The sequence below is a fragment of the Gymnoscopelus microlampas genome, assembly GCF_963454915.1.
Source record: "Gymnoscopelus microlampas genome assembly, chromosome: 12".
NCBI classification, from domain to species: Eukaryota; Metazoa; Chordata; class Actinopteri; order Myctophiformes; family Myctophidae; genus Gymnoscopelus; species Gymnoscopelus microlampas.
Window position 1 is genome coordinate 49,873,589 of NC_139949.1, and position 12,258 is coordinate 49,885,846.

Below are 12,258 nucleotides of genomic sequence, written 5' to 3' on the forward strand. Positions count from 1 at the left end.
AGGATACAACACATACCAATACCATGTTACAGGATACAACACTTACCAACATATAACATGTGTTAACCATATATTTTTCAAACTATGTGAATATATCAATATTTCTATGATAGGCTATATTCATATTGTAGGATGAATTCAGACTGTGACAAAGAAGCTATTTTTGTAGTAGAAACATTTAATGAAGTCATGGAGAAGAGAATGGAATACAGTTCAGAGTTTGGTTATTGTTCCAGAATGTTCTAGTAAGCAGGAAAATAATTCTGTAAGATAGATTGATTGTAATGGATGAATTGCACTGGGTCAAGCTGACCTAAAATGGTGTAACTTATCATGAGATTCCATATTATTGTGTGCTAAGATGTAGGGCCACAAAAAGGTATAAAAACACACCCACAATCCTTTTTCATCAGTCCTGTCTGCAGATATGGCTCTGCTGGTATATTAACAAATGTATACATATATATATGCACTTCTAACTAGAACCAGGAGACCTGGTACTGCCAGACCCCTAGTGGTTGCAATCTGAATGGCCGGACTTCGCATGACGTGTGCAGAGGAAAAGAGGGAAAGAGGGACAGAAAAGAGGAAAAGAGGGACGGACCGACAAAGCTTGGGTCTTGCAAAAATGCATAGCTGCATATATGGTTACTGTTAACACTTAAAACAAATTGAGGAAATTGCGGATTGAGGAAATGAAGGATTTAAAAGTGAAAACAAAAACACAAGAGACGAGTGTTAAGGGAGGCCTCTGTTGACTGGAGCAGTAAGAATGGCAATAATATTTCTGCTTTTCTATCCACCTCCCTACCAACATACAGGTGTTTAATTTGATCCGGCCAGTGAGCTAATTTATAGTAGAACGTGTGTTTCCCTTGGTGTGAATAAACTGGTGTCTTTTTAGATTACTAAAACAACTGAAACTCTCGTCATAATGTTTACACTGGAAAGATTTTTCTCTAGTGTGGATACGCTGGTGTTCCTTCAGGTCACCTGAATAACTGAAACTCTTGTCACAATGTTTGTTTACAGTGGAGAGGTTTTTCTCCAGTGTGGATACACTGGTGTCTCTTCAGGTCACCCCACTGATTAAAACTTTTGTTACAGTGAGTACACTGGAAAGGTTAATCTCCGGTGTGGATACGCAGGTGTCTATTCAGGTGACTTGAATTGCTGAAACTCTTGTCACAATGTTTACAGTGGAAAGGTTTTTCTCCAGTGTGGACAAACTGGTGTCTCTTGAAGGAACGTGACTCACTGAAACTCTTGTCACAATGTTTACAGTGGAAAGGTTTTTCTCCAGTGTGGATACGCTGGTGTTTCTTCAGGTTACCGAAACAATTAAAACTCTTGTTACAGTGCGTACAGTGGAAAGGTTTTTCTCCGGTGTGGATACGCTGGTGTCTCTTGCAGGAACTTGACACACTAAAGGTCTTGTCACAATGTTTACAGTGGAAAGGTTTTTCTCCAGTGTGGACATGCAGGTGTATCTCCAGGGGACCTGACTCACTAAACCTCTTGTCACAATGTTTACACTGGAAAGGTTTCTCTCCAGTGTGGATACGCTGGTGTTTCTTCAGGGAACCTGGCTCACTGAAACTCTTGTCACAATGTTTACAGTGGAAAGGTTTTTCTCCAGAATGGATACGCTGGTGTTTCCTCAGGGAACCTGACTCCCTGAAACACTTGTCACAATGTTTACAGTGGAAAGGTTTTTCTCCGCTGTGGATACGCTGGTGTGCCTTCAGGTCACCCGACTGATTAAAACTTTTGTTACAGTGAGTACACTGGAAAGGTTTTTCTCCGGTGTGGATACGCTGGTGTCTCTTCAGGTTATATGAGGTATTGAAACTCTTGTTACAATGTTTACAGTGGAAAGGTTTTTCCCCAGTGTGGATACGCTGGTGTGTCTTCAGCTCACCCGCCTGATTAAAGCTCTTGTTACAGTGCGTACAGTGGAAAGGTTTTTCTCCGGTGTGGATACGCTCGTGTGTCTTTAAGGATTCTGAATGACTGAAACTCTTGTCACAATGTTTACAGTGGAAAGGTTTTTCTCCAGTGTGGATACGCTCGTGTGTCTTCAGCTGACCAAACTGATAAAAACTCTTGTTACAGTGCATACACTGGAAAGGTTTTTCTCCGGTGTGGATAAGCTGGTGGGTCTTCAGGGAACCTGACTGACCGAAACTCTTGTCACAATGTTTACAGTGGAAAGGTTTTTCTCCGGTGTGGATACGCTGGTGTCTCTTCAGGTGACCAAACTGATAAAAACTCTTGTTACAGTGCATACACTGGAAAGGTTTTTCTCCGGTGTGGATAAGCTGGTGGGTCTTCAGGGAACCTGACAGACTGAAACTCTTGTCACAATGTTTACAGTGGAAAGGTTTTTCTCCGGTGTGGATAAGCGGGTGGGTTAAATAATAATATTTACATTGGAAAGGTGTTTCTCCATCTGGTTGAGTTAAAGTCTTGGTAAACTGTTGATGACTGGAAGATCCTGGTTGATCAGTGTCACCTTTTTCCTGGCTGGTTGTAGAGCTGGTGATTTGCTGACAGGCTGATGAGGTGATCTCTCCATTCCTCAGCATTTGGCAGTAGAGGTCGTTGTGTTTACTCCTGATGTGTTTATGGAGGAAGACCTGAGATGTGAAGGAGTATGAACACTCAGAACAGGAGAAGAACTGAGTTTGGGAAGACTGGAACCTCACTCCTGCGAGAGAGGGGGGGGGAAGGGACAGAAGGGGAGAAAGCAGGTTAAAAATGGTAGAGTACACATACAACTTGAAAGCTTCCATCATCAAACAAGTCCGTTGTTTAGCTTCCCTGTACTCATTCAGTGCCAATAAAATATAAAAATAATTGCATACTGTGACAGCCAAAAATACATAGTAAAAAAAAAGTGCTCAAGAGCCTTTTTCAGTAAAAAGTTGAACAAGAAGTGAATGGAGCAGCAAATCTTCAAACGATGAAATCTTGGGTTCTGAACGTCTTTTTCCAAAAAAAATAAATATATCTTTTACAATTATTTCAAAAACACATCAAACACGTCATTGGCACGTTGCGCCATAGCGGTAAAACGCGTCAAACAAGTCAATAGCACTCAATGAGTTAAAATGTCTGATTTAATATCGACCTCTTTTATTCCACCTCCCAGGTTTCCCCACCCATGTAAGTCCTGTCCCTGTGTTTAACACTGACTGACCTCCACTGGTCTCCTCCCAATCATCACTGTCTTCAGTGTCAGATTCAAGCTCAACTTCAATTTCAGAACAGTGTGAAGAGATGTCTTCATCATCATCTTCACTTTTCACTGCTAGTAATGTCAACATTGACCCAACAGGCTCCTCCGGTCTTTGAAGTAACTCCTCCTGTTCCTCTTTAATGTGTGGAGGCTCTAGTTCCTCCTGGAGCAGACTGGGGGTCCTCTCCTCTTTACACACAGCCATGTGCAGGATGCCTAGTTGGAGCAGAAACATAACATGATAGTGAACACTGGATTCCTGAAGTGTAAATAAACATTTCTATCCTCTATGTTCCATGTACAAAAGGAGGTATCACCTACTTAAAGGAGAAATCCGGTCATTTTAAGTGTTATGTTTGATGTGTGTCAAATCACTTACCAACGTATAAATGAAAATCGCGTAAATCCACAGAGCCCCCTATCGACCCCCACCGTTGTCATTGTAGGAGGATATAGAATAGCCCAAATTCGCCTATTTTAACCAATGCAAAGTCTGTTTTTTTGCTTCTAGTACTCATTGTTGAGTCCCATGATAATGTAACAGGCGCTAAAACTCCCGACAAGCTAACGGCTAATAACAAACGAGCTAACGCTGGGGCTGCTTATCTCTCTGAATGGCAGCCCCAGGTTGCCAGGTCGGGAGAGAAACCAGCAACCAGCATTAGCTCGTTCTGTTATTAGCCGTTAGCTTGTCGGGAGTTTTAGCGCCTGTTACATTATCATGGGACTCAACAATGAGTACTAGAAGCAAAAAAACAGACTTTGCATTGGTTAAAATAGGCGAATTTGGGCTATTCTATATCCTCCTACAATGACAACGGTGGGGGTCGATAGGGGGCTCTGTGGATTTACGCGATTTTCATTTATACGTTGGTAAGTGATTTGACACACATCAAACATAACACTTAAAATGACCGGATTTCTCCTTTAAGGTGCATTCCCACTGAAAGACAAATAAATAAATAATCTTTCTAGTCACTTGAATCTCATCATTTTGGTCGCTGGGTGTTGCGATGAGACAAAAGAGTTAATTTGCATGTTCAACTAATCGCCTCTTCAAGCTGTCAATCACTAAACATATGGAAACCATAGACAATTCTAATAAAGTTTTATATGTGTGAAAATAAGAAAGATTCAGTAACTACAAGTTCTAGTTCATGGCAGAAATATTGATAATTTATAATCAAGCTGTGAAAAACACAAAGCGTGTGTTTTTCCCAGCCTGCTGCCCAGGGACCCAATTTGTACACATACTATAGATAGAAAATGTACACAGGACCCCCTCCAGTCTTAATTTACTGGTGTTAATTTAACTCTGGAGTGTATAAATGGAACCAAATGGACATGTAAGGGACCATTTGGTTCAATGCTGTACACTCACAGGTATACAAAAACTCCCAAAACGGCTCAGTGTCTGGCTGTGCGTCTTCAAGGGCTTGTGTGTTGTCTTTGCTGTGTTATTGGTTCACGGCAGAGGAAATTTGGTCATAGGCCAAGCCATATAGAACAGGTACATTAAAAAAATGACCACCAAAGTGGAAAAAGCGCCACTCCAAAATAATAGATGCAAGACAGGCTCAGATACACGTTCTTCTATTCATAGAAAATGCTAATGAGTTTCGTATAGAACAGGGTTTGTCTGTATGTATGTACAGTATGTATATCCTCTCAAAAGTAGACCAATCACATCTCATGCCCTTAAGTGCATGACATCATGACACAGAAACATCTCCACACATGAAAGCTTGAAATGTCGGGTGAAAGTTGGGTCGTAGTTTAAAATCTATGTAAAATAGTTTTTATAGCGTGGCTCTGTACGTCTAGAAATAGGTCTGTGAGTCTGTGAATCTGTCTGTGTGTCTGGGACGAATCTCAAAAAACATTTTGACGATCAGCGCCAAATATCTGCACGCTGATCAAGGAAGTATTTTTCCACTTCAGATAGAATGTACTATGTACAATGAGAAGTTATATGGTGCAGTTTTTCTTTAGTATTGCATTTGCGCAAAAGAGGAGAAAAAAAAGTGCTTTTTGGTTATGGTAATGAGACAAACAAGGTTAACAATGAATCTTTAGAGATATGTTAATGATAGCTAAATATCAGCATGATTACTATCAGTGTCAAAATATTTTTCGCAATGGTTATTGTACAGTGAAAATTAGATATTGTTGCACTTCTATTTGTTTTTTATGTGTCTGCAACCAGACAGAATGAGCAATTTGTTTAATCATCAGGATATTATCATTGTCATTATATAATTTGTCATGATTATTTCTCAGTAAAATTAGATATAGTGACAGCCCTACAACATAATAGAAAAAAATCACACCCAGTGTGAAGTGAGCGGTGTTATTTAAGGTCATCACAGTGATGGAAGCTCACTTAAAAAGAATGATTTTTTTGAAGTGCGTGGTGATATTTATAGGTTATGAATTTCATCATGCGTCTCGCTAGCCAATCACAGAGTGGTCTGAATACTCATCAGCCAATCACAGTACAGGGAAAGACAATTTTTCACGACAGATGGGTCATGGGTCGCAACCCCACTTATAGGAGCGGCTACACCGCTCAAAAATGAAATAGAAACATTCAAGAAAGAGTGAGCACATGAAACGTACCGAGGTGTGGGTGGTCTTCAGGTTCCTGTTTAATAGAGATAGCCCTGGCTGAGTCTGGAGAGTTCATCTTCACCTGCAGTCTGGACTCCACACACTGGCCTGAAATGAAGGAATTAAATAAGGACTTTAAAGATGGGATTCCATGGTTCTTTTCCCCCTAAAACATAGTCATTGCTGGGCATTATTATTATTATTATACTAGAGATTCAGGCCACTTACACCTACGTCACACTTCCCATCCGACCAATATGTCTGAGTCATAGTGTTGGCGGTTTACCTGGATGGTCATTCTAGGCCTGACACACTACAACATGACAAATGTTTAGTTGGTAACTAAGGATTCAATGTCTGGTGCATGAAGACATGGAGCTCTAACTTCACTTGACAGTCAAATTCAAATTACTGTGGACAGAGTAAAGATCCTCCTAATGGTTTACATACGTTTACACCTCGTTTGATTGATTGATTGATTGATTGATGTACTTTATTTAGTAAGACATGAGAACAGTACATGACAGTACATAACAGTACATGGAAGTACAAATTCACAATACAAGGTCTACTAAGCTGGAAAACTCATTAAGCACTAAGCTTGTTTAAGATGAGATCCCCATGCACACAAATGTTGCTTAAGTTATATGGAGATTAACCACTGTAATGCTATAAGACACTGATGTAACTATAGGGTTACAATGATAATAGTGACGTCAACAACAACATAAAACACAACAATGTCTTGCTGTAGCCATGGTTCACATGAACAAGCGTCACAAGCATCATGACGCTACTTGTTGTTTTTTGAAAATCTTACATTGCAGTACTACATTATCTACATTAACTTTCAGATTTCAAATATAAAGTGAATATAAAGGGGGCCACGGATGTAACCAGATTAAAAGCCCAGGTCTAAGTACCCTTATCTTCCGTATTGTTCAATAAAAAGCATTTTAATCCGATCCGCGGCCATTTTCTATAAAAAAAAAAAGAAGAATTATAATGTATCAGAGTGCAATACACCTCCCAATCGACAGGGGCGTGCAGTTGAAAGCATCAAGAAAATTCGGAGAAAATGGCCGGGGATCTGATTAAAAAGCTTTTTATAGAACAATACAGAAGATAAGGGTACTTAGACCCAGGCGCTTTAACTTGTAACATCCGTGGCTTTGGGGTAAGCACTTTATATTTGAAATCTGAACGTTTATGTAGATGTAATGGTTGTAAATGTAAACATAAAAAAAACAAAACAGGAACAAGTAGCTCCATGACTGTCATGATATGACAGTCATGTTTCGGGGCTAGTCTTGCTGCTGCTAGATATTGTTTGTGTTTATGATCACTTTATAATAAGCTAACAGCTAAGAGTAATTAGATTGATGTTCCAACTTAAATTATGAGTTAATAAAGACGAATAGATTAAATAAGACGTGATTCGACAGAGGCGAATTAAATACTTTTTTCAACTTGTTGGATAGCTTTTATTGTGCGCTAGAACTTAAAACATCTGAGAGCATTTCAGAAAAGCTTTACTTTTTGGATACGATGTGCATCATGTGCAGAAAGGGGTAAGAAACATGTAAAGTGGAAAATGTGCGCCAATGTCCTGCTCAAACGGCACCGACAAACGAGGAACCTCATCTCCGAGCTACATAGCGGAGGGAGAGGTTCCGTAGGGGCTAAGCGGAGAGAGAGGTTCTAAATGGGTCTATAATAGATAAATAGATGAAACACAACATAATGAGTTGATCTTTACCTGCTGTGTTTCAGTGGTTGAGCTGCTAACAAACGTCCTCCTGCTGCTTAACGACGACACTGTTTAGAAACGACACGTTTTACTTTTCTTTGTATTTTACTTTTATATAAATCTATGGTATTTTAAAGTGTCAACAACAGTCAGTCAACACACCATTTTTTTTTCACTACTGCATTGTGGGTATGTTCTTCTTCTGACGAACACTTTGTCTAGACGCCAGTTGGTGTATTGCTGCCCCCTACTGTTAGTCTTGGGTACTGTCCATTGTTCTTACAGTAACAGTACTATGTGACCTTCCTGACCTGTAGACAAGTGGTTATCAAACCTTTTCATGTCAAGGACCCCCGAAAGTTTTCACGATATTTCAAAAATAGCAGATCTACAAGCTCATAGCGTGGCACTCGGTGCCACGCTATGAGCTTATATATCTGCTATTTTTGAATAGCCAAACTGTAAAATATGTTTAGAGGTTAAAATGTAAAATCTAGGAGTGTAGCAGTTAATCAAAAATAATACATGTAATTTAATTATCAATAATGTAATCCCTGTTTATCTCTATTATAGTCATGTCATTGTACACATTAGGGGCAGCCATAGCTGAATGGTTAGAGAGCCTGACTGGGAAGCCAGAGGTCTGATTTCAGGCTTCAGCAATGTGTCAAAGTGTCCCTGACAAGACACTTACTTAACCTCTAACTGATTGATTGTAATAGATGAATTGCGCTGCTGGGTCAGGCTGACCTAAAATGGTCTTTAACTAATCATGAGATTTCATATTATTGTGTTCTAACGTGTAGGGCCACAAGTAGTTATAAAAGCAGACCCACAATCCTATTTTATCAGTCCTGTCTGCAGACCTGGCTCCATTGGTATATTAATAAATGTATATACTTCTGAGGATGCATCTACTTGTTCCTTCCTGTTTAGTTTAGTTTGTAGTTTTTCGTTGCCACTGTCGCAAAATTGCTTGCTCAGGGTGGGACTGTCGGGTCTCTTCTCTACATGTAAAGTGTCTTGAGACAACTTGTTGTGATTTGACACTTTAATAAAATTGAATTGAATTGAATTACTTGCTCTGTGTTCCGTTCTTCTATAGTGTGTGTGTGTGTGTGTGTGTGTGTGTGTGTGTGTGTGTGTGTGTGTGTGTGTGTGTGTGTGTGTGTGTGTGTGTATGTCAATTTTAATACGATCCCACTAGAACAAACACAAAACTATACCTACCTTGGCCTAAACATCAGCAGCACAGGGAACTACAACCAAGCTGTAAAGGACCTGAGAGACAAGGCAAGAAGGGCATTCTATGCTATCAAAAGAAACATCAAAATAGACATCCCAATTAAAACCTGGCTTAAAATACTGGACTCTGTGATAGAACCAATTTCCCTCTATGGTTGTGAGATCTGGGGACCATTAGCAAACCATGACCTTGAAAAATGGGATAAACACCAAACCGAGACCCTACACACAGAATTCTGCAAATCCATTCTCCGTACCCAGCGAAAAACACCAAATAATGCATGCAGGGCAGAACTAGGACGATACCCACTCATAATCAAAATAAAAAAGAGAGCACTTAAAGGTAGGGTAAGTGATATTTTTGGGTTAAAACAAAAAGTATTTTGTTAAAAGGTTAAAATACTATATTCTGATAGTAATCATTGCTATAGAGTGTTTTTTCAGTAACAGGAGTCTCCCTGTCTCTCCAGCTCTTTAATAAACAGAAAATACATTTTTCGGTAGGTGTCAAAATCTCAGCCAATCAGGAGAAAGTACCCATTTTTAAGCTTAATTTGTATAGTGTTCCAGTTCCAATTTTGTCTGCTCATTTCTTAGTGTCATCACTTCCAATTTCACTTGTTTAATCTGTATCCTGATAGAGTTCTCTGTCCTGGTTGGATAAAATTGGAAATGAAACTGAAACTGAAACAAAAATACATTTTCTGTTTAATAAAGAGGTGGAGAGACAAGCAGACTCCTTTTACTGAAGAAACACTCATAGCAATGAGTACTATCAGAATATAGAGCTATTTAACACTTATTTTAACCAAAGCAAATCACTTACCCTACCTTTAAGTTCTACAACCACCTAAAAGAAAGCGACCTAGATGCACTCCATAACAAAGCACTCACACACAGCAAAACTCTAGAGAGATGCCCCCTCAGCCAGCTGGCCATGGAACTCCGGGCACAAACACAAACAGAGCCACGAGATAGAAAACCCATCGGACCAAACAAAATTATAAAACAGCAAAAGGAAAACTACCTGACACATTGGAAAGAAGCAACACAAAAGCAGAGTAAACTAGAATGCTATCTGGCCCTAAACAGAGAATACGCAGTGGCAGAATACCTGAGTACCGTGACCGACCCAAAACAAAGAAAAATCTTAACTAGGTACAGACTCAGTGAGCACAGTATTGCGATCGAGAAAGGTCGTCACAGGCAGACCTGTATCCCGAGAGAAGACAGACTATGCACCCACTGCACACAAAAGGAAGTGGAAACCGAGCTACACTTCCTAACCGTCTGTCTAAGACATCAGAGACACATACTTCCCACAGATTACAACCACACACAGAGATTTTGAAAACATGACCAATGACAAAAAACTCCCATATCTGCTGGGCGAAGTACAACAATGTGCAAACACAGCAGCAAGATTCGTGAGTTGCTGTGATAGGAGAAGGATATCGAACGGAACACAACCACCCTAAAGACTAATCATTGTGTATATTCCTGCACTATACCTGCACCCAGTGATCTTGGTACATAGAAATTGATCTATTGAAGATTCTGACTTTCAAATGTACATTTTTTGTTTTGATTGTATTGCTGTATTGTTGTATTGTGATTTTTGCTTTGGCAATGTAAACGTATGTTTTCTCATGCCAATAAAGCCCTTTGAATTGAATTGAATTGTGTGTGTGTGCGCGCGCGCTATAGTGCTTTGCATAGGCTTTAATTTAATATCAAATAACACTCTAATAATGTAATACAACGTAATAGTGATCATAGCCATAACATTAATTGTAAAAAAAAAATACTGGCATAATTCATAAAAATACATACATTTTCTCCCCTAAGTTAACCGATATTTAATAAGTAAAATAACTGAAATTGTGCCTCCCATTGGGTGTAATGAAACACAGCAAGAAAAAAACTGTTGTACCATATGGTGTATATAGTTAGCCATTTATAGTGAATAACAACAATTATTTCATAGGACTGTGAGTCGGACATGAAGGTTTTTCTTTTTCCTACAAGTACTTCTTTAATCTACTTGTTCCATCCAAATTCCTCCTGGCTCTGTCTAGGGGGTACCGTTGCCAGTGGTGAAGTGCATACATTTCTCTCACAAATAAAAAAAATAATAAATAATACAAATACTTCTCAAATCCAATGCCTGTTGGTCATGTGTAAAACACTACAGAACATATGTATTATCTATATTACATCAATAATTAATTCATTATATTTAATTGTAGATTAAAATAAGGTTCCAGGTTTCAACAATGTTTAACAGTCATTTGAAGCATGGACAGGTAAATGCAATATGGCAGAAACTGAACCAATCAAATCAGTAGTCATTTCGGATCAGACATGACTACATACTAACTTTTCCACTGGTAAAACTGGTGCAGTACTGTCCTTTTAAGTCTGAGGGCCAATTCTTGCACACCACCATGTCCCTTATGATGCCTATCTTATATTATTTCATTTTAAAAAACATTTAAAAATAGTTAAAATAACCAATCTACAAGCTGAAAATAACTGAAAATAAATATGAATGGATTTAGATTGAGAAAAAAAAGAGCTGGGAAATGTTTCCAAAAGATCAATCCTAACAGAGGCTTTTGTTGACAGGAGCAGTATGAATATACAAAACATTTCTGCTTTTCTATCCACCTTCCTACCAACACAGGTGTTTAATTTGATATTCCCAGTGAGCTACTTTATATCCGAAAGTTTTTGTCCCCCCATGTTGTGAATACACTGGTGCCTTTTAAAGTGATCTGAATTAGTGAAACTAATGTTACACAGTTTACAGTGGAGAGGTTTTTCTGTGTGGATACGCTGGTGTATCGTCAGGGAACTTGAATGACTGAAACTCTTGTCACAATGTTTACAGTGGAAAGGTTTTTCTCCAGTGTGGATACGCACGTGTCTTTTCAGGTTATCTGAGGTATTGAAATTCTTGTCACAATATTTACAGTGGAAAGGTTTTTCTCCAGTGTGAACATGCTGGTGTGTCTTCAGGGAAACTGAACGACTGAAACTCTTGTCACAATGTTTACAGTGGAAAGGTTTTTCTCCAGTGTGGATACGCTGGTGTGTCTTCAGGGTACCTGAATGACTGAAACTCTTGTCACAATGTTTACAGTGGAAAGGTTTTTCGCCGCTGTGGATACGCTGGTGTGCCTTCAGGTCACCCGACTGATTAAAACGTTTGTTACAGTGAGTACACTGGAAAGGTTTTTCCCCAGTGTGGATACGCTGGTGTGTCTTCAGGTTATCTGAGTGATTGAAACTCTTGTTACAATGTGTACATTGGAAACGTTTTTCTCCAGTGTGGATACGCTGGTGTTTCTTCAGGGAACCTGACTCACTGAAACTCTTGTTACAATGTTTACAGTGGAAAGGTTTCTCT

The 12,258-nt window shown here is 39.2% G+C and overlaps 1 protein-coding gene across 1 annotated transcript; it reads right to left on the reverse strand.

Annotated features, from left to right (window-relative positions):
• Positions 1 to 984: 984 nt before the first annotated feature.
• On the reverse strand, positions 985 to 3,360 carry LOC311057872 (uncharacterized protein). Its single transcript, XM_084075001.1, has 2 exons — positions 3,203 to 3,360; positions 985 to 2,710 (listed from the first exon to the last, which is right to left on the reverse strand). Exons 1-2 carry the CDS (start codon positions 3,327 to 3,329, stop codon positions 1,125 to 1,127), a joined length of 1,713 nt encoding a protein of 570 aa, XP_083931127.1. The 5' UTR covers positions 3,330 to 3,360; the 3' UTR covers positions 985 to 1,124.
• Positions 3,361 to 12,258: the final 8,898 nt, after the last annotated feature.

Coding starts and splice junctions, on each gene's coding strand:
- LOC311057872 (XM_084075001.1), bottom strand. CDS start 3,329: ATGTTGACATTACTAGCAGTGAAAAGTGAAGATGATGATGAAGACATC. Junction 2,711..3,202: donor TTGGGAGGAGACCAGTGGAG/GTCAGTCAGTGT, acceptor CCTCTCTCGCAG/GAGTGAGGTTCCAGTCTTCC.